Here is a 23642-nt window from a genome sequence, read left to right as displayed (position 1 = left end):
AATCAGAACTAAATAAGAGTAAATAATATGTTTTATTTTTAACTCTATTAATATAAACAGTAAGTAACATTCCATTGTATATACTTCTTACAGCTTTCTCTTACATTTTTTATTTCTGCCTCACTCCTTTTATTTTCTACTCTCTTTTTCTTTTCTTTATTAATATATAGAAATGCTTTTGATTGTGTGGGCACAGTGAATAATAGGATTTGTATGAAAATTGAGTTGGGAGAAGAATGTTGAGTTTTATTGCTTGTTGGTAATTTTGGGCTTAATTTCACTTACGTAGAGGCTGTAATGATCTGTGGAATACATTGTGAAGGTTTTGTCATGTTTAGATGCATTTACACTGCTAAATGAATGTTTGTCACTAGTTTTAATAAGTTTCCCACCAAAATGTTAAGAGAGACAATCTGAGATGTGGGCTGTCTCATGCACAGTGTTCATGAGTTACTTCAGAAGCTTCAGCTCACAGAATTCTCACAGAGAAACTGAAAGCAGTTAGTATAACCTTTGACATAGTTATCACACTGACACACCACAGATTCAGGAAAATACTCTATTCATAAAATATGTCAGTTATAATGTTTTGTTTCATAACCAGTCAAAATATCTGAAGATTTAATGGCAAGCTGTGATTCAATTTGTTTCTCTTTCTGAAAAGAAGTAAGAGGCTGTAATGGTCTGTGGAATACATTGTGAAGGTTTTGTCATGTTTACATGCATTTACACTACTAAAATAGAAGTTATGTTCTTACCATAACATTCCATGTTAGTTGTCTTCTTCTCGCCTTCTTTCTTGCTGGATGGGTTCGGAGCCGACCTCGGCTCTGACTCGGCCACTCTAAAAGCTCGAGAGTTGGTTCCACCGGCTCGAGGCTCCCCTTATATCCCACAATACTAGGCGGTATTACCTCAGATCTCGTTTGTAAGCTAGGCCCAGCCAATAATAAATCCAGAACTACTGGAAAAGGGGACACCACCTCTATAAAAGGAGAGGAAGAAGGTGACCTGAAACCTGATGAAGGGATATATGCAAAGTATAGCATATACATATACAATAGAGGTGGAAGAAAGAGAGGTCACAATCAAACTCCTCTAGGTCTGTCCAGGCTAGGGGGAAGGAGGGTGGGACGCAAGAAAGAAGGTGAGAAGAAGACAACTAACATGGAATGTTATGGTAAGAACATAACTTCTATATGTTAAGTTGTCTATCTCGCCTTCATTCTTGCTGGATGGGACCGCGTCCCTAGCACCTTGTCCCGGGTGGCCTATCGGAACAGACTCTTGAGAACAGTGGAACCAAAATTAGTTCTATGTCTAGAAGCTAGATCCAACTTATAATGAGAAATGAAAGTGTGAGGAGTAGCCCATGTAGCTGCTGCACAAATGGTATCAATAGGCAGCCTGTCTTGGAAAGCTAAAGAGGTAGCCAAAGCCCTAGTCAAATGAGCCTTAGGTTTGTTAGGCAACTTTTGGTGTCTAATTTCATACACAAAGGAAATCAGGGATGTTAGCCATCTGGATAGTGATACCTTATAAACTGCAAGGCCCTCTCTACCTTCTGCATAAGAAACAAACAACTGGTCAGTTTTTCTGATCTGTTTGGTCCTGTCCAAATAATATCTCAATTGACGATGAACATCTAGCCAATGCAATTTTTGTTCAGACCTGTTAGAAAAATTAGGAAAAAACACAGGGAGGTCTATGTCTTGATTTAGATTTGCCACAGAGGCTACTTTAGGTAAGAAGGATGGATTGGTCCGTAAGGATACCCTATCCTTATGAAACAACAGATAGGGTGGTCGGCTGCTGAGTGCATGAAGTTCTGAGACCCTTCTAGCTGAAGTAATGGCTACCAGAAAGAGAGTCTTCCAGGATAGCAATTTCATTGAACAAGAAGCTGCAGGTTCAAAAGGGGAAAGAATCAAAGATGTGAGAACTAAATTAAGGTCCCAAGAAGGAGGAGGAGTTCTTATCGGAGGCTTAAGGAGAAAAACTCCCTTCAAGAACGCTTTGCAAAGCTTGTGGGACATGATGGCAGAATCTGAGATGCCCACGTGAAAGTTGGATATAGCTGCCAATTGAACTTTAAGAGTAGAAGGAGATGAACCTGCATGAAAAAGTTCAGCTAGAAAATCCAGAACTGTTTGGATGGGAGCAGTAAACGGATCTAAGTCCCTTCCTTGAGCCCAATAGGCGAAACGTTTCCATTTACTCAGATAAATCTTCCGAGTGGAAGATTTATGGGAAGCTATCAAAATATCTCGGACAGAGTTAGATATTTGAGGAAGCCTGGCTAAGGTTGGAACTGGAGGAACCAAGCAGTGAGGTTCAGAGAGGGGAGGGAGCGATGTAACTGACCCGACTGATGGATCAAAAGATCCGGAACTAGGTCCAGATGCCAAGGTTGCTCCAACAGAAATTGATGTAGAAAGGGGAACCAAACCTGTCGAGGCCAGTAAGGAGCAATGAGGATCAATGAGGCCTTCTGAGCGATAGCTTTCTGTATCACTTGAGAGATTAGTGGGAAGGGAGGAAATGCATACAGAAGTCCCCGGGGCCAAACTTGGACTAGAGCGTCTCTGCTGGGCTGGTCTGGTAACGGGAATATGGTGAAGTAATCTCTGCACTTGCTGTTTTGGGGAGTAGCAAAAAGGTCGCAGCAAGGCTGACCCCACTTGAGAAAAATTTTCTCCAAAATAGAATCTTTCAGAGACCACTCGTGAGGCATGAGGATAGCTCTGCTCAACTTGTCCGCGATAAGATTGGACCTCCGGGATGTGCGTTGCAATCAGAAACCGCTGAGAAGAAATCGCCCATTGCCACAGTCTGAGTGCTTCTCGACACAGGGGATAGGACCTGGTTCTGCCTTGTTTGTTGATATACCACACTACAGACATGTTGTCCGTCTGGACTGCTATCGTTCCCAAGGGAAGAGAGTCTTGAAGGGCTTGCAACGCTAAAAGCACTGCTCTCATCTCTAGAACATTTATATGCAAGTGGCGTTCGTCTGGTTGCCATATGCCCTGGACTGTTCTGCCCTGATAATGCCCCCCCCACCCGATCAGGGAGGCGTCCGTTGTCAGAGTAGCAACCGGAGGGGGAGGAACAAAGGGTCTTCCCAGGAAGAGCTGGGGGGAAGAAATCCACCAAAGAAGATGATTCTTGCATGCTTGCGTAATCATAATGGTGTGGGACATCGGAAGTTGTTGGTACGACCATTGTGTGAAGAGCATCCATTGAAGGATTCTCATGTGAAATGAAATCTGGCTAATAGAAGTAGAGGGATAGCAGCCGCCATAATCCCTAGTACTTTCAGAACTAATCTGACTTTGACTCTGTTGCTGTGGAAGAAAAGGGAGACCAGTTTGCGTATGTCTGCTATTCTTTGGTCTGTGAGCCTCGCAGACATGTTGACTGTGTCTAGATTTGCGCCTATGAAGGAAATAGCACGACAAGGCGACAAAACAGACTTTTCGCAATTTATTGAGATACCTAACTTTTGACAAATGCGAAAGGTGTAGTCTCTGGCTATTCGAAGGAGATGCTTGGTAGGAGCTGTGAGGAGCCAGTCGTCTAAGTATGGAAACACCTGGAATCCTTGACGTCTCAGGTGAGAAGCTACCACTGCCATGCATTTGGTAAACACCCGGGGGGCAGTGGTGAGTCCAAAGGGCAGGGCTCTGAACTGAAAGTGACTGGTTCCCAGCCTGAAGCGGAGGAATCTCCTGGAGCGTCTGTTCATTTTTATATGATAGTACGCATCCTGGAGGTCTATAGAGCACATCCAGTTTTCCTTTCCCAATAGGGTAGGATGGATTGTAGCGTGACCATCCGAAATCTTGTTTTCTTGACTGACTTGTTCAAGATACTGAGATCCAAAATGGGTCTCCAGTCCCTGTTTTCTTTGGAACCAAAAAGAACTTGGAGTAGATTCCGGATCCTTGCTGGTCTGCTGGCACTGGCCGAATGGCTCTTATTGCAAGCAACTTTGAAATTTCCAACGCTGCTTGATCCCTTTGAGCGGGTGGAACATCTGGAAGGGATTTTTTTGATTGATTTGGAATACGAAAGAACGGAATGGAATAGCCTTCGGAAATGATGGACTGTACCCACTTGTCTTGAGTTAGGGATCGCCAGGCTTCTGGGTACAGTGACAATCTTCCCCCGACTGCCTCCGAAGGTGGACAGTCGGGCAACACCTCAGGGATGCTGGAAGGGCTTATCAGAAAAGGTTTCTCGATTGCCCTGGTTCTGCGGACCCCCCCTGCCCCTAGGGCGATGTCTACCATTGTTGTTTCCTCCTCTGCCTCTGGAGGGGAACCGACTCTGTGCGTCAGGCAAAGTCCCTTGAGATTGCTTGCGGAACCACATTTTCCCACTTTTCTGGCCTTTGGGGTAAGGCCTAGAAGGAGTAGAAAAATGGACTCCGACGGCAGAAAGAGTTTTGCCATCCGTCTCGCACCTCGTCAAGGTTTCTTTCACTTGAGGACCAAAGAGGGATGATCCATCAAACGGGGAATTAGTGAAAGATGTTTTAAAGGGGTCCGCAAAATTGCACAGCCGCATCCAGGCATACTGGCGTAAGGCTACACCTGTCCCTGCGGCTCTGCTAGCTCCATCAGCCGCATATGAGAGGAGGCGCATGGAGGAGTTAGCTATAGAATTCAGGGTAGCCAGCTGAGCGTTCATCTTATCCTGAAAACCCACAGCTGTAGGATCCTTTAACATCTTACTCGCTTCCTTGATCAAGTCTCTTTGAAGATGAGTGAAATGACAGAGGTAGTTCAGCGAATGCATAGCAAAGGTCGCTGACGAAAACATCCGCTTCCCGTACCTGTCCATAGACCTAGATTCCTTGTTAGGAGGATGGACAGGCACCAAAGGATCAGCTAGCTCCTTCTTAGTGGCGGCAGCTACCACCATAGCATCCACAGAAACTCCCTTAGTCAGAAATTGCTTATCTGCTGGCGCTGTGATAAACTTTGAAGGTCTCCTGGGGGTGGGGTCCACAGAGTCAGGAGCCGTCCAAGCCTTTTTAGCTACCACCTGCATGAGGGGGTCAAAGGGGGGGGACACCCAGGAGGTGGAAGGGCGAGAGCCAAACGCCTCAAGATACACAGATTCATCCTCCGAAGGGTTAAGGGCTGGCCAATTTCCCCTCTGTTTCAGGATCTCTAGAATGTCTACAAAGGAGACATCTTCAGAAGGGGAATGGGGGGAACCCTCGGAATCCTCTAAATCCGTGTCAGAGGTGACAGACTCAGGTGAGTCTATGTGCTTCCTCTTGCACTTTCTCTTCCTAGGTGGCTCCTGCCAATTCAGGAGAGGCCTCGGAAGAGGATGAGATCCCCACAGGGGATTCTTGAGGAGCTGGCTCTCTGCGGTCTGGGATGAGGGAGTGAGCAGACATAACCTGAGGCACCGAAGAGGGAGGGACGGACGGAACCGACTGTGGAGTTGAACCGGGCTCCAACACACTCCGCATGACCTCGAAGGCACCCCTGTCAGGCAGAGCCAAAGGTCCCCGCTCCGAAAAGCTGAAAACCTCCCTCAGCACCGACAGCAATGGCTCCGAGGCCGATGTCGGAGCCGAACTCACCAGCGCCGAAGTGCCGAGAGGGAGAGCGGGGTCGGACAAAAGTCCAATGCCACTCACCCCCTCGGAGCCGACGAGGGAAGTCCGGCGCCGAGATTCTTCGAAGGAAGAAATCGGAGCCGACGATGGAACCGAAGACAATTGTATCGGTTCCGACGCTACCACAGTCTCGGTTCCGAAACGCCCCGGCTCCGAGCTCAAAGGAGTCGGAGGAGGAACATTTTGAGGGATAGGGTTAAGCATCGACTGATGAGTCGGGCTCTGGAGCATTTGGGCCAGTGCCTCGGACTTAAGAAGTCGACTCACTACCCTCTGAAGGTCATGATCCGAAAGCCTCGATGATCTAGAGGAGTGAGATCTATGGCTCCGTTCAGACAGCAAGGGAGATGCTGGAGCCGAATGAACGGAGCCAAGGGACGGTGACCTGGACCTCTTTCTAGATGTCGGATCCGATGGTCTGATCGGAGCCGACACAGAAATTTCCAATGCCTCGGCTCCAGCCGGAGCCGAGGGAACCACAGAAGTAGCAGTTCGAGTCTCATCGGCTCCAGCCGGAGCCGATGTAGTAGTAGGCTTCGAAGCCTTAGGCCTCGACTCAGTAGCTGGAGTTGAGGACCTAGGAGCCTTAGAGGGTTTACCCAAAGTGGCAGTAGGGGGACCCTCAGGCTTAAGCAAGCCTCTTAAGATGAGCTTGTTTTTTCTTTCCTGCAGGACTCTAGGGCTGAAGCCATGGCATACAGCACAAGAGTCCTGCAGGTGTGAAGGTCCCAGGCAGTACACACAAGAAGTGTGACCGTCTGTCAGAGACATTTTCTGACAGCACGAGTCACACTTCTTGAAGCCTGAGACCTTCGAATCCTTGGACATATCAAGGAACAAGTGTAACCACACACACACACAAACACACCAATTACACTATAAACCAAAAACAGAAACTTAAACTAAGTAATTAGCTGTTTACTGTTATAAGTCCCTACAGAAAAAACACACACACTCCAAGGGAATGGGAGGGCCCGAAGGCCTAAGGGAAGAACTATAAGTTCTTAAGGTAAAAAGTTAAAGAAAACTAGATTAAAGGGATAAAAGACCTTTTAGGTAAGGGGAAACTGTATGGAAAACTAAATAAAGGGGTTTCTAATCAACTTTTTAAACTAGTTCCTACACTAACCTGAAGCCGGTGAAGCAACACGTCTCGATAGCTGTAGCGGCAAACGAGATCTGAGGTAATACCGCCTAGCATTGTGGGATATAAGGGGAGCCTCGAGCCGGTGGAACCAACTCTCGAGCTTTTAGAGTGGCCGAGTCGGAGCCGAGGTCGGCTCCGAACCCATCCAGCAAGAATGAAGGCGAGATAGACAACTTAACATTGAATGTTTGTCACTAGTTTTTAATAAGTTTCCCGCCAAAATGTTAAGAGAGACAATCTGCGATGTGGGCTGTCTCATGCACAGTGTCCATGAACTACTTCAAAAGCTTCAACTCACAGAATTCTCACAGAGAAACTGAAAGCAGTTAGTATAACCTTTGACATAGTTATCACACTGACACACCACAGATTCAGGAAAAATACTCTATTCATAAAATATGCCAGTTATAATGAGTCTAAATGATGTAGTTTCTTGTAGTAAGTAAATGTCTTATTTTAGAAGGCATAGAAAATGAAACATTTATTTAAATGTTTTTGAAAATCTACTTAACAGCAGCATAATAATCTGTGTTAAAAATTTGTGTTCCAAACATATACTTTACTATAACTCATTTAATTCATCTGATTGACAAGCATAAATAATCTTATAACTCTATTCTGGAAGAAATGTCATGTGATATATTTTAAAGCAGTAGGTTAGCATGATTGTAAAATCTGGTTACTAAAATGTGTTTGCTGTGCATTATTTTGTATAAAGCAGACAGATTTATTCTAGGGACAGCAAGTAGGATAGTGCTCAACAAAGACACAACTCAGTGAGATCAGATATATATATATATATATATATATATATATATGTGTGTGTGTGTGTGTGTGTGTATGTATGTGTATGTGTATGTGTAAGTGTGATGGCTTTTTTTATATAATAATGCAAGTGTTTCTGAGAATCTGCATAACTATCCAATATGATTTATAATAATTTCTATGAATACAATATTTTACTCTGTTGACAAAATGAATGTTTGCCACAAGTTTTAATAAGTTTCCTGCCAAAATGTTAAGGGAGACAATCTGGGATGTGGGCTGTCTCATGCACAGTGTCCATGAACTACTTCAAAAGCTTCAACTCACAGAATTCTCACAGAGAAACTGAAAGCAGTTAGTATAACCTCTGACCTAGTTATCATACTGACACACCACAGATTCAGGAAAAATACTCTATTCATAAAATGTCAGTTATAATGAGTTTAAATGATGTAGTTTCTTGTAGTAAGTAAATGTCTTATTTTAGAAGGCATAGAAAATGAAACATTTATTTAAATGTTTTTGAAAATCTACTTAACAGCAGCATAATAATCTGTGTTAAAAACTTCTGTTCCAAACATATACTTTATTATAATTCATTTAATTCATCTGATTGACAAGCATAAACAATTTTATAATTCTATTCTGGAAGAAATGTCATGTGATATATTTTAAAGCAGTAGGTTAGCATGATTGTAAAATCTGGTTACTAAAATGTGTTTGCTGTGCATTATTTTCTATAAAGCAGACAGATTTATTCTAGGGACAGCAAGTAGGATAGTGCTCAACAAGGACATAACTCAGTGAGATCAGATATATATATATATATATATATATATATATATATGTGTGTGTGTGTGTGTGTGTGTGTGTGTATGTATGTGTGTGTGTGTGTGTGTGTGTGTATGTGTGTGATGGCTTTTTTTTTTTTAATAATGCAAGTGTTTCTGAGAATTTGCATAACTATGCAATATGATTTATAATAATTTTTATGAATACAATATTTTACTCTATTGACAATAATGAGTTTAAGTAAATGCTCATATACAAACAATTCAAGATTTTTTTTGGAAGCTGTTAATAGTATTCACATGACAGAAAATAGATGCATCTTAATATATGTAATGTCTGAATCATATTAGCCAAAGTTTTTGATTTAAATGAATGTTAGAACCTAATTTTCTCTCCTCTTGATTTCTAACATCAAGATTATTTGAATGCTATTTGAATACAAGTGTTATATATTACATAGATCTATATAGTAGTATGAACAGTTTTTAAAAAAAAAAAAAAGTTTATTTTAGTTTATATGATGCTGTTTTACCAAATGTGTAGTTTTGTCTTGATAGATAATTGAATTGAAAACTGTTAACCTCAGTTAAATATAACTAGTATTAAATTGATAAGGTGGTAGCTGAGGTACTGCTGCTTAGGGTAGCGGGTTAACTTGAGTAGTAAATACTACTCTAAGTTGGAGTTTTCAACTCCAGGCTGGATGCAAGGTTTAATCCTTACATTATTTTCACTTGTTCATTGTTATATGTATATAGTTTTGACATCCACAATATATTTTGTACACTCATTGTCACTACAAACAAAATTGAATCCTATACAAAATCCCATAAGAGATTTAATAAATACAGCTATATTTAAAGGTACACCTAAAAGAGGAGATGTAACATTATTTATCTTGTTATTTGTTATTTCGATCATAAGATTCTTGAGTTTTAAAAATGCCAAATGACATCTTTAAAAGGAATTTCTTTAAACATTAATGGATTGAATAATCCGTGTAAAAGGGCAAGCCTAATAAGATACATTAATTTACACAAGGCCAATCTAGTCTTCCTGCAAGAAATCCATCTCTTGAAAAAAGATATTGATAAACTAGCCACCAATAAGTATACAGTATTGGTTAGTTCAGAGCACACTCAGAAAAAGAGGAGTGGCTATTTTATGGAATAAAAGTATGCCCATTCCTAAAACCATTAAGTCTTTTCAGGATGACAAAGGAATGTTTTGTATGGTTACAATACAAATTAATGGGAAGACTTACACTTTAATTAATGTATATTGGATACCTGGAATTGGTATTAATACAGTGAAACATCATATTGATAAGATCATATCATTCTCTATAGGGGATATTATTTTAGCTGGTGATTTTAATTGTATACTACATGAAAGTGATACTACCACTATAAGGAAAAGAAGAATTACATCTAATGCAAAACATTTAAATAATTTTGCTAATTCTTATCATTTGAATGATATTAATAATCAGATAGATTCAAAATCATTACCATACACCTTTTTTTCTAACAGATACAAAACTTATTCAAAAATAGATAGGGTCTTTATTTCTAACCAGATGGTAACAGATTTAATTAATTCCAAAATCATTTAATGTCCTATATCTGATCATAACTCAATTGTTTTTGAATTCATGATAAAAAATACTCATAATGTTCAGATCAAAAGGATACCAGCATACTTAATTCAGCTAAAAGACTATAAAGAATATATACTTTCAGAAGTACAACATTTTCTAGACATAAATAACACTCCTGAAGTCCCCACTGTCTATGTTTGGGATGCCTTAAAATCATATCTATATGGACAAAGTATCAGATGGTATAATAATAAAAGGAAATCTTGGGATAAGGAATTGTTAGATATTCAAAGTAAATTAGACTCTTATAAACATAATAATAAAGAAAATATTATGGACAAGAAAGTTATTGAAGAAATAAACAAACTAAATGAGAAATACAAAGAAATTTTAACTCATAAAGTTAAAATAACTTTAGAGAAATACAAGTTTTTATCTTATTCAATAAGCCCCAAATACTTACATAGACTTAAAAATAAAACAAAAGATTGAATAAACAAAACCATATCAAAGAAATCTTTTCTCTAAGGAAAAAGAAGAATGTTTCTAGTATACCAGAAATACTGGATGAATTTAGAAATCACTTTCACAAGATTAACCATAACAACATTAACATGGAACCTAAAGATAAAATAAAGGAGTTTATAACCACAAACATGAATAAAAAGCTTAATAAACAACAGATTAAACTATTGGACAAGAGTATTTCATATACAGAAGTTATTACACAAATAAATAAGCTTAAATCAAACAAAGCACCGGTAATGATGGTATTATACCAGAGATATATAAAATCCTTTCTAAAACTACATATTCATTAATACATAAGGTTTTATTTTGGCCCAAACTGAGTTAATAACCCCCATCTTGGCAATATACATTTATTTCACCAATTTTAAAACCTAATAAAGATCCAACTAGATGTTCTTCATATCGACCCATCTCATTACTTAATGTTGATTATAAAATGTTTATGAGTATTTTTGCTGATAGATTGAAGACAATCATCCCGGCATTATAGATATAGATCAGACGGGCTTCATTGTAAATAGAAATACTTTTGATAATATAAGAAGAACTTTAACATTAATTGATTTTGCAAATAGGAAAAGAAAGATTTAACACTTATTAGTCTTGATATAGGTTCAGCATTTGATTCAGTAAGTTGGGACTATCTGTTTACCTTACTGAAATGCACAAACTTCTCTGATGCATTTGTAAATTTAATTGAGCATTTATACAAAGGAACGCTGGCTTATATTAAGGTAGGAACATATGTTTCACAAAAAATACCCATTCTTAAAGGTACAAAGCAAGGATGTCCACTTTCTCCACTATTATACACTTTAGTAATGGAGCCTTGGGCTAATTTGATTAGAAACAGTACTGACATAGAGGGTTTTGAAATAGACGAAAATACAACATCAAAAATTCAACTTTTGCAGATGATGTTCTAATTACATCAGCAGGATCTAATTCTTCTATGCAGTCTTTATTTGATAAAATGATGAATTTTAAAAGTATTTCTGGTTTAATATTCAATGAAGAAAAACTAAAATACTACCTATATATACACGAAAAAATATTCTCATTAGTGATTTTACTAAATATGTACCCAGTTCAGGTCAGATAACTTATTTAGGTATAATACTATCTAAAGATATTAAATCTATTATATATAATAACTATAATACCTGTTTTCTTAATATACAAAATCTTTTTAATACCTGGAATAATATGTTTTTTACTATGGAGGAGAGACTTACAATTATTAAAATGATAATATTCCCCAAGATTTTATACGTAATACAATCAATAATACTTTCACCTACAAAAATAATTATCAAGAAACTGAATACACTAATGTTAAATTTCTTATGGGCACCTAATAGACCTAGGATTGCATTAAAGAAACATACTAATAGCTGGTCTCAAGGGGGTATTTCTTTTCCAGACTTTAATTTATATATTATCTCTTCTATTATAAAAGTTATTACTTTATTAATAGATCAGTCATATATCATAAAATGGAAAGATTATTGGGAGCTAATTAGTATGCACTTCATGAAAATCTCCTTAACACATAAAAATATGATTGTAAATAACTCCATGTTGTGGTTGCTAAAGGAATTTTGTACTTCACCTATTACACCTAAACATATGGTTTGTTACCCATTAAATATTATTAGTTATCGTAACTTTATATTCATGCACCCTAAGTATAGGGAATGGAATTTTATTGTATTCCCTATAATGTATACTCAGCGTATGCTTATGTCATCTACTTCTGAAGGAGCTCATTTAGCTATAGATAATGATCTAAAGTACTGGTATCAGCTGATATCTGATAATAAAGTTAAAAATCTAGATTTCTTAAAACAAGAATTTGATCTAAGAGAAACTTGCTGGTTAGAGGTTCAGATCTTTAGACAACATCTCATTGATAGAATAGATCTAATGTCTATAACAGTTAAATAATCTATTCCAAAACTGATTGATTACTTGATATTAAATTTACAGCATAAAGTTTCTGATAAAGGTAAACTTTCATATATACATAAAATTATCAGACAATAAACTTTTACAGTGTAGATTCATACTGGAATTATTTCACCTCTATTAATGGGGACCCACCAACTCAACAAGATAAACAATATATATTGGAATCTGCTTATAGAACTACATCTTCCATTGTCTGGAGACTTTATACATGGAAATTTTTACATAGATCTTTTATACACCTTTGATGATGAATAAAATAAATAATAAAGATAATCTATGTAAGAGATGTAATGTAGAAATTAATGCTGACTGGGCTCATATGTTTTATGACTGTATGAAGTTGAAAGAATACTGGAAGTCAATTAATGAATTTTTGCAGGCTCTTTTACAGATAATTTCATTATTTCTAAGTCTCTTATATTATTCAACACACCTGTACCTCAATGTGTTAAAAAGATTAAGCTTCCCTTGTTATGGTCTATCCTAGCAGTGGCCAGGAAAATAATAACTAGAAATTGGATTTCAGATACACCTCCTTCGTTCAATGAATTTAAAAATGTTATGAATATAATGTGCCATATGGAAATAAGCACAATTAGAATGAGAACAACTAGAAAAACATCATATTATATTGTATGGGATAATTTACAAAATTTGTTAAAAAATTCTAATTTCAATAGCATGGTATTTTAGTTTAATTAATTGATCTGATTGTAGTGGATGTCTTTGTAAATACTTTAGTTGTTTTGTTGAATATTATAATAATACCTATTTTTAATTACTTGTATAAAATTGTTATGATATTTCTCTTATATGTTAAAACAATAAACCTGTTTTGAAAAAAAAAAGAACGAGGATTCCAGAGACTACTTTTCAGACCTACGAGGTACAGAGTTAACAGTGAAGATAAACTAAGTGACCCGAGTAGAGACAAAAGACAGAAATGAACCAAAGGTAATGAAAACGTACACAAACGATTTATTTTATCAAAAAGATAAATGGAGCATTACAAGGGCTCAGAACGTATTATTAAGCAAACGGGATGCACAGAAAGTTTATTAATTAAATGAAATGTTTAAAATTAAGATATTTGATAAAATGATTATAGGAAAGCACATAAGGGGTATGGAATTTCCCTTGGAATTGCAAAACGAGCATGTTTAAAGTAAAATGAGCATGTTTAGAGTAAAAGGAGCACAAGAAAAGTATAATGGGTATGAAAAGAGATTAAACGAGCAAAACGAATATAATAAAGGGCGAAAAGGGCACATTATAATAAAGCAAGGCAACTGCATGCTTTTTGGCAAACTACTGTGTTTTGGCATAAACTACTATTCTGCATTGACTGAAGCTATTCAGGGCATAACTAGACTTATTCAAAGTATGTCAAAGCGTGTAAAAGTGCTTACAGTGCATGTTTATTACTGTACATTTATTCCGAAAAGTTTATTTGTGTGCAAAGTGCAACTATTTTGCAAAATGCAGTCAAAATACAGCCATTTTGAAACGTTTCTTGTGCTGGGTGTGTCTATTTGCAGAGTGCTGCCATTACAGAGTGTTTCTTGCACTGTAAAGAGTTATTTAGCAAAGTACATCTATTTTGGGGAAAGGTTTCAGTGTTCTGTGTACTGTTTATTCACAAAGTGCAGTTACTTCGAAATGTCTCTTATTCTGCGCTTCTTCTGCCCGGTTTATTTACACAGTGCAGTTATTTTGAAATGTTTCTTACACTGATAAGAGGTGATTTCTTATAGTACAGTGATTCAAGAGTATTTTTGTGCCCAAGAGACTTATTTCTCAAAGTTCAGTTATTCAGAGGCTTGTTGTGCTATTAGGCATAGTTATGAATACTGGCATAAATTTCTGCCATATGTATATGTGTGTGTTGTTTACGCATACTTGCAAAAGTCTTCACTGGTATGTGTTAATATGGCAGAGGCATTTTGCAGACCAGGTCCACTTGTACTTGATCAGAATATTGCAGAGAATTGGAGAATATTTGAACAAGAGTACAATATTTTTATACAAGCAGCTTATTCTGACAAAGATGCAAGCACCAGGGCATTCATTTTGCTAAACCTAGCTGGGTCAGAGGCCACTGAAACAGAGCATTCATTTGTGTATGCACCAGCAGTATATGAAGGAGAAGGGGAAAACCGTCATATTGTTGTACAGGCTGAATCAAGGGAAGACCCCAACTGTTTGAAATGCAAATTCAGGGAAACGTGCAACCTCCAGACAAATGTTACACTAGAGAGGCATTTGTTTTACACAAGATATCAAAAGCCAGGTGAAACTTTTGCAGCTTATATTACTGACCTGAGAAACAAAGCTAAAATGTGTGGTTTTGGTGATTTAAAAGATGAGTTAATAAAGGACAGGCGTGTGTGTGGTATTAATAGTGCTGCAGTGAGAAAGATTTTGCTTTGTGACAGTGATTTGATGCTGAGCAAAGCTACTGGGATTTGTGAAGTTACAGAAAGGCACAAGTATACTTGCAAGTGATAACAGCATGGTTTCAGCAAGCTCCAGAGCAAATGTAGGCATCATGCAACATGTGGCTGGCAGCAGCAGGCCTAAGTACAGGGCAGCTGTAACCCCTGCGGGTGTGGCAGGTAAAACCTGTATTTTTCCAGGAAGTTCTAAGACTAGTTCAGTGAGAAAGACATGCTCAGTGCAGTACAAGGGAGAGTCAGCAAAACCCAAACCAAGCTTTATTGTTAATGTTGCAATTGTGGTGTCAATCATGAGTTTAAAAGAGAAAAGTGCTTAGCATTTGGTCAGCAATGCCACAATTAGAAAAAATTAAACCATTTTGAAATGTTTTGCAAATCAGGTAAACCTCACACAGTTATAAAGAGGGGTCACTTAAAAAAGATATGAATAAAAGTGGGGCAAAGGCCCAAAAATAGGGATAATTTTTAAATATTGCTCTTAGAGACTTTCAAAGTTGATAGAATAATGGGTTTTGCATTCACATGAAATTTCTGTATGAAGCCTGAAACACAAATGTCTGTCATTATTTTCTAACTTCAGTCTTAAATGATTTGCCACTAACTCGCCAGGAAAAACACAATTTTATGAAAAATGGACCAAAAATATGAGGCAAAAATCTGGACATTCTGCAAAACTCTGTACAGTTGAGCTATATGATCAGTAATTTGGTGAAAAGGTTGATGCAATAGATTTACTGGCAAAGAATGAAGTGTTTTTTACTGTCCAAATTAATGGTAAATCCACTGAGCTCAAAGTAGACACTGGTTCAAAGTGTAATGTTATGTCAGAAGACACATTTGCTAAGGTGAGAGCTGGTGAGCATCTTAATGTGGCCAGTTGTGCAAAACTTGTTGCTTATGGAGGTGAACAGTTTCAAACTGAAGGCTCAGTAGTGCTTTCATGTTATGTGACTAGAAACTGCTACAGCTTACTATTTTATGTAGTCCAAAGACCTGTGCAGTCATTATTGAGTCTCAGAGTCAGTTTGAGAATGAATTTGCTTTCTTTTACCAAAGAAGTTCATCATATAAGCACATGCCCCAGTTCCAGTATCAGTGAAGCTATTTTCTCAGAGTATGCTGATGTTTTCAATGACAAGTTAGGCAAACTTCCAGTTGTGTATTCTATGAAGTTAGACCCAGAGATCAGTCCAGTGGTCAGACCAGCAAGAATAAAGTCAAAGCTCAGCTGGATAAAATGGTGCAGTAAGGTGTAATTTGTGCAGTTACAAAAACTACTGAATGGGCGTCATCCATGGTAGCAGCCCACAAAAAAGGGTCAGACAAAATCAGAATATACATTGACCCAAGAGATTTGTACAAAGCATTAAAGAGACCACATCATCCTATGCATGCAGTCGAGGAAGTCGCAGCCCTAATACCGAATGCCACTGTTTTTTCTGTCTTGGATGCAAAAAGTTCACTTTGGCAAGTGAAGCTTGATCGCAAATCTTCACTACTGACTGCAATCAGTACTCCATTGATTCCTTAGGATGCCATTTGGAATAAATTCTGCAAGTGAAGTCTTTCAGCGTGCAATGGAGCAAATTTTTTCAGGGTATCCTTGTGCCATAACAGTAGATGATTTATTGGTTGTAGGCAATGGTGAAGCAAAGCGTGACAGAAACATTAGGAAAGTTCTAGACAGAGCAAGTGAAGTGAACTTGAAGCTCAATCTTCTGTTCAAGCTCTACGTTTTCTTGGTATGGTCAACTATTTAGGCAAGTTTATACCAGACTTCAGTGAGCTGACAGTGCCTTTGAGAGAGCTAACATGGAAAAATGCTACATGGTCTTGGCTGGAGCAGCACCAGAGAGCATTCCTATGATGCTTCAGAATTTGGTCTTGGTGCAGTTATTCTTCAAGAAGACAGACCAATAGTCTATGCATCTAGAACTCTTACCCAAACTGAAATGCAATATGCTTAAATTGATTTGCATGTTCACAGTTTCATAATTATATTTATGGTCAAGCTATTCAGATTGAAACTGATTACCAAGCTCTAGTCACTATTTTAAAGAAGCCTATGCATTCAGCTCCAGTGAGATTACAAAGAATGATGCTCAAATTGCAAATGTACAACTTCAAAATGGTCTATAGAAAAGGCAAACCTCTTTATCTGGCTGATACCTTATCCAGATCGCCCAGATATACAACAGTACAGCTTAATGCAGAGAATTTTGACTTTGATGTCATGGAAGTGCATAATTTTTCTACCACAAGACTTGATAAGCTGAGAGATCATACAAAGACTGATCCAGTTTTGTAAAAGCTCAACCACTTCATTAATGTTGGATGGCAGTCGAAACAATCTAGTGTATCGGTTGAAATGCAAACTTATTTTCCTTATAGAGATGAGATGTTGATGGAAAATGGCATTATTTCCAAAGGTCCTAAAATTGTTGTTCCTGCTTCCTTACAACATGAATATATTCATATTTTGCATTGTGGTGACCCGGGTTTCGAATCTAGCAAACAAAGGGTGAGATGACTAGTATTTTGGCCTTCTCTAGCAAAAGACATTGATAAAGTACTTTTTTCTTGTTCAGTATGCAATCATACTAAGTCGCATTTGCAAAAAGAACCACTTCAGCTAAGTCAAGCTCCTGAACTAACTTGGTCAATACTAGCAACTGATTTATTCGAGTGGAACAATCAGCATTACTTAGTGTTGGCAGACTCTTATTCAAACTGGTTTTAGAGATCGATTAACGTCCACTGCTATCACCAAGTTGAAACATCATTTCTCAGTCCATGGGAACCCACAGAAGCTTATCTCTGATAATAGTACCCAATTTACAAGTTGGTTGTTTCAGAAATTTGCAAAAGAGTGGGACTTTGTACATGTTCCTAGTATTCCAGAATACCCACAGTCAAATGGACTAGCTGAACGTGCAGTACAGAGTGCAAAGCAATTACTAAAGAAGTCAAAGCTTGATAATACTAATGTCTTTTTGAATTTACTCACTCTCAGAAACATACCCCATGACGATATACTTGACGTCTATCTAGGCAAACCAGAACAACCTTGCCTATCAGTTCCAGTTTGTTGAGGCCTAAAGCTAAAAACAACAGAGCAATCAAAGCTCAACTATTCAGAAAATGTTCTTTCCAGAAGTCCAACTATGATAAATAGAGCAGATTTCTTCATTCATTGAAAGAAGGAGAGACAGTGAAGATACAAATGGCAAAAGGTTTCAACCAGACTGGGCGAGTAACAGGTATATGTGCTGAGCCGAGATCCTACTTTGCAGAATCTGAGGGTGGAATACAGGAGAAATCGCAGATATCATCTTCCTGTATCAAAACTGAAATTGCAGCATTGTTCCTGTGATACAGACTCTAGATCTCAAAGCAATCCAGACAATGTTCCTGTTGTAGAACATGTCTTAACTCCTACTTCCATTCCTGATGATGTTCTTATTGTACCCAAAGTTGACCGTTCAGCAGAGACGGTCCCAGTTGCTAGACCTAGTTCTGATTTCTTTGTCACACGATTTGATCATATTTCCAGACCTAGTGTGAAATACACAGCAACCTGGACATAATTGTCTATATGTATTTAGTTCTGTATAATTGCATGTCAAAGAATTATTTTGTATCAATTACATGTCAATTAATGTTGTCAATAATGCAGGATTCATTTCTCAAAGAGGGAGGGTGTAGAATAGTATGTGTGTTGTACCTTTCAGACGCATTTCCAAGGACAGCACGTGCATATACAATAAACTCTCAGTTAACCGGCACCCGTGGGGAATGGTAGATGCCGGATAACTGTAGTTTCTGGTTGCTTGAGAGTTACTATTAAAAACAGGCATGACTAATACTGTACCCTATACTACTTGTTTTTTTTTACTTGTTCTTAGGATGGGGAGAGAGGGAATTTATTTTTTTAAAACTCTAAAACTCTAAAAACACAAGGTATTTTTCTGCGGGAGGGGGGAACAGAAAGTGCAACACATGAAAATTGTACTGTATTTCTTTGATTTTTTTTTTTCTGGTTGCTTGAGTTCCGGTTAACTGGGAGTTTACTGTAAACAGCAAGCAAGTGTTAGCTTCTGTGCCATTTTGAGAGTACAGCCACAGAGTGAGCATGTATGAGTGTAATAGCTAGTTTGTTTATAAGCTTATCCAAGTTAAAGTTATTAAGCCTCAATCCTGATGTATTTGTACATAATAAAGCTGCTTGAACAGAACCCACAGATGTTCATCTGTTTTATCCTGACCAAAAGAGCAATACACACACACACACACACACACACACACACACACACACACACACACACACACACACACACACACACACACACACACCCAGAAGCACACCACATTAGGTAGGATGGGGTAAGCCATTCACTTATACCTGTTAATCGTGGTTGAGGCTTGCAACAATTTTATTATTAGTCCTGTGCCAATTTTATTCATGGAATGTTATTTCATTTGACCATGTCTGGAGAACTGTGGTTTGATGACACAACCAAATTCCCAGTGATGGCATACTTCTGCCACATTTTCTTTCATCTAACCACACCCAAGTTCCAAATGAGTTCTTATTTACAGACTGCTCATACCAATGCTGCATATCACATGCCAGTATTTTACTAGCACTAAACTACACTGGACAATCAAGGCTAATCGGCAGCATGGCATACGGCAACAAATGCGTGCTGCCGAACAGAAAGGCTAACAAAACTTTAAAATGAAAAGTAAACATATATGTAGTTTATCCAAATCCTCTTCTGTTACTAGTCTAAATTAAGTAAACATGTAAGATCACAGCATAGCATGAGCAATATAATGAGCACTTTGAGAACAGCAGACCTCATTCCAGTGTAAGTTTCTAAATGTCTTGATATAGCAGTTTTGGAAGCAATCGAGTAATTGATCTTTTAGCAGAATTGGCATTTTTATCTTCATGCAATGTTACAGTAGCTAAAATAAATTGTGATATAAGAACTGCTCTTTCTCAAACTTTGATTATATATCCCATACATTAAATTACAAACATTATGTAATACCTGCTAAACCTAACATTATTGTGGCTACGACCTTCCCAGCTGTTGTAAAGATTGCACCAAAAATGACCTTTAAGCCTGCCATGAAAACCAGTATTTTCTGTATAAAACTGGGCTTCTCCTCTTTAGTTGTTTCATCTATATCTTCTGTAATATCTTCATCTGTAAGGTCCAGTTCTTCTCCACTGTCTTCTGTTTCACTCTCTTCTTCCTGGAAACACAACAGAAAAAGGAGATACATGTTTACTGTTGACCAAATGCACATTCCTTCTACAATGATGATCTGAAATGATAAGTGCTAGTTAACTGACAGTAAATGAACAAAATAATTTATCAGATATTGCACACTATTTAGTTTATATTTTACAGTATGTGTTTGATAAAATACTGGCTGGGACTCATAAAAAAACATTGCACAAGCTGAATGCCATGTAGCCTAGAGAGTGATGCAGACTACAGCAACTCAGATATGTAGTAGGGCAGGCATAACACTAACATACTGAGGAAAGGACTACATAGAAATCAGAGTTGCAGTGTTACGGGAAGGCGCATCACTAGGCAGGCCTATTTAATCAAATAACATTGCAGATGGACATGTGAATGACATGCATTACCTGGCGGGCTTTCTTCTTACATAACTGGCATCTCCAAGTCGACACATTTACTATGTAGAGTCCTTTATTCTACAGTAGTTCAGCTCATGCAAAATGTAGCCACTCTTTATATTGTACTACTAAGGGTCTCTTAGTGTAGTAGTTATGCTAATGAGGCCACTTGGTGCCACTTCTCTGAATCAGGGCTAGAATGCAACACGCAATCCATATTGGTTTTGCATGGTGCTAAGGAAGCATGTGAGCATTGTGTTCATGCAGACAGCCTGTGTAGACCCATCACTTCCAGGCACTGTGCTACAGATATTTGTAGCTCCCCTTTGCAGCACCTCATTGCACATCAAGTAATGTCCGAACATGCTTCTGTGCTCATGGGGCCAACATTTTGCTCCTAAAGTAAACCAGAGTGAGTTGTCATGGCTTCTTCAAGTACTGTGAACTACTGGGCTCTTGCATCATGTGCCTGAGAGAACAAAATAAACTTTGTCTCCATGCACAGGGATGTTGCTGAAAAACTTCTGCAGCAGTACAATTTGCCCCTTGTATAAGCCTGATGCCTTGCCCAAGTTTGCCATGATGCAGAGTGATGTCATTTGCATCATCCATTCTGGTAAGCAATGCCAACATCAGTGCAGTGACCTGCTTCAGCACTTAGGGACAGACATCACAGAATGAGAGAGAGAGAGAGTGTCGGGTATGTACTTTAAGATTTTTGATCCTCATCCTATCATGACACCTGGTGTACATGTATACTGAGGCATGTATACTTGTTTTACAGTGGTGGAGTAATGGGAGTTCCACATGACAGGGTGTCACTGGAGGTGAGAGTGACACTGCTGGCAGTGGGGTGCATATGCCATACGTGGGAATCTGCTATGAAACTGCCCTTATATGTGTCCCATAAAGATGCACTAATGTATTCTCTTTTTCTCCTCTTTCTGCAAGACCATTTCTAATAAAGGTGGTAGAGCAGTGGCAATCCTCTAAGCCTGCCCCAGCCAATGATGTCTCTGGCACTAAATCACCAGTGATCACCAGGTTTGATACTTAGCAAGGGACAGAAGTCACCCTGTTGAAGGTAATCTGGAGGGAATGCAGAAAGACTCTTTGGCCACTTCTCAGTTGGGAGGTTAAGATCCTCTTCTGGCAGTGACCCATAGTGGGTCTCCCATCATCTCTCAGTATCTGTTGCAGAGACTGGTGTCCACCAAGGTGTGACACCAACTGTATGCCCATTTTAGCACCAGTGGATACCTTATAATCTGACATGTTAAGTCAAGCAGTCAGTAGGCCTTGTCTACTGGACCACCTGTGGCTAAGCCTGCCCAAGAAGACAGCAGGTCCTGACCAATTGATCAACTTGGGCTAAGCCTGCCCATGACATCTGTGATGGCTGAGTATGTTGCCCTCTGGTCCAAACAAGTAGCTAGCTATTTCATGCACCTGATGCTGTTAATCTATCTCTTACCCCCACTTAACTTTGAAAAAAAAAAGATCTTGCTTTTTCCTTTTTAAACTTTTTAAACTGTAGTGACTACTTGCTATAGATATAGCAAACAGTTGCTACAGTTTATGCCCCTCATGGCACCCTAAGTCCTTCAATTTATATAAAAAAGCTCTTCTTTCTTACTTAAATGGTAGCATACATTTGTAGCATGGAGGTGATACTGCTTATGTTATACACACAGCAGTAAAGCACTTCAGTAAATTGTAACAAAAGGCTTGCTATGGTTTATGGTACACACGGAGGGCTAAGGACTTTAGTTCTGGCCAGAAATGCAATACTGACATTTAAATGTCAGTAATGCACTGCACTGAAGATAAATTAGATTGCACCCCTTAGTACTTTTGCCCAGGGTGTCTGCCCCCTTCACCCCACCCTATATATGCTAATGAACATGACATCCATACATAGACCTTGCAGTATCTCCATCAAGATGTTCCCCTCCCTTATGTGTCTTTCTTCATAACTTGTTGCCTTCTCCCACCTGTCATATTTTATGGTTAGCCTTCTCCCACCTTTCATACCTTATGAATAGCTTTCTCTCACCTGTCATACCTTATAAATAGCCTTCTCCCACATGTCATACCTTACAGTTAGCCTTCTCCCACCTGTCATGCCTTACAGTTAGCCTTCTCCCACCTGTCATACCATACAGTTAGCCTTTCCAAACCTGTCAGACCTTACTGTTAGCCTTCTCCCACCTGTCATACCTTACAGTTAGTCTTCCCAAACCTATCATACCTTACGGTTAGCCTACTCCCACCTGTCATACCTTACAGTTAGCCTTCCCAAACCTATCATACCTTACAGTTAGCCTTCTCCCACCTGTCATACCTTACAGTTAGCCTTCCTAAACCTGTCATACCTTATGGTTAGCCTTCTCCCATCTGTCATAACTTACAGTTAACCTTCCCAAACCTATCATAGCTTATGGTTAGCCTTCTCCCATCTGTCATAACTTACAGTTAGCCTTCACCCATCTGTCATACCTTACGGTTAGCCTTTTCCCACCTGTCATACCTTACAGTTAGCCTTCTCCCACCTGTCATACCTTATGGTTAGCCTTCTCCCATCTGTCATACCTTACAATTAGCCTTCTCCCACCTGTCATGCCTTACAATTAGCCTTCTCCCACCTGTCATACCTTACGGTTAGCCTTCCCAAACCTGTCATACCTTATGGTTAGCCTTCTCCCATCTGTCATACCTTACGGTTAGCCTTCTCCCACCTGTCATGCCTTACAGTTAGCCTTCTCCCATTTGTCATACCTTAGGGTTAGCCTTCTCCCACCTGTCATACCTTACAGTTAGCCTTCCCAAACCTGTCATACCTTACGGTTAGCCTTCTCCCACCTGTCATACCTTACAGTTAACCTTCCCAAACCTGTCATACCTTATGGTTAGCCTTCTCTCATCTATCATAGCTTACAGTTAACCTTCCCAAACCTGTCATACCTTACAGTTATCCTTCTCCCACCTGTCATACCTTACGGTTAGCCTTCTCCCACCTGTCATGCCTTACAGTTAGCCTTCTCCCATTTGTCATACCTTAGGGTTAGCCTTCTCCCACC

General features: G+C 38.8%; 1 protein-coding gene across 1 annotated transcript in view; it reads right to left on the bottom strand.

Moving 5' to 3' along the window:
• LOC122816231 (piezo-type mechanosensitive ion channel component 2-like) overlaps nt 1-23642 on the bottom strand; it is a 1381906-nt gene that overhangs the window by 1306393 nt on the left and 51871 nt on the right. Inside the window, exon 4 of the mRNA XM_044088974.1 lies at nt 19961-20168. Coding sequence (XP_043944909.1) covers nt 19961-20168 — 208 coding nt within the window. The remainder of the gene's footprint in view (nt 1-19960; nt 20169-23642) is intronic.

The sequence above is a fragment of the Protopterus annectens genome, chromosome 12.part0, assembly GCF_019279795.1.
Source record: "Protopterus annectens isolate FY-2018-M chromosome 12.part0, PAN1.0, whole genome shotgun sequence".
NCBI lineage: Eukaryota > Metazoa > Chordata > Ceratodontiformes > Protopteridae > Protopterus > Protopterus annectens.
The sequence above is the reverse complement of the archived record's forward strand: the minus strand, read 5'-3'. Positions and strand labels throughout refer to the sequence as shown.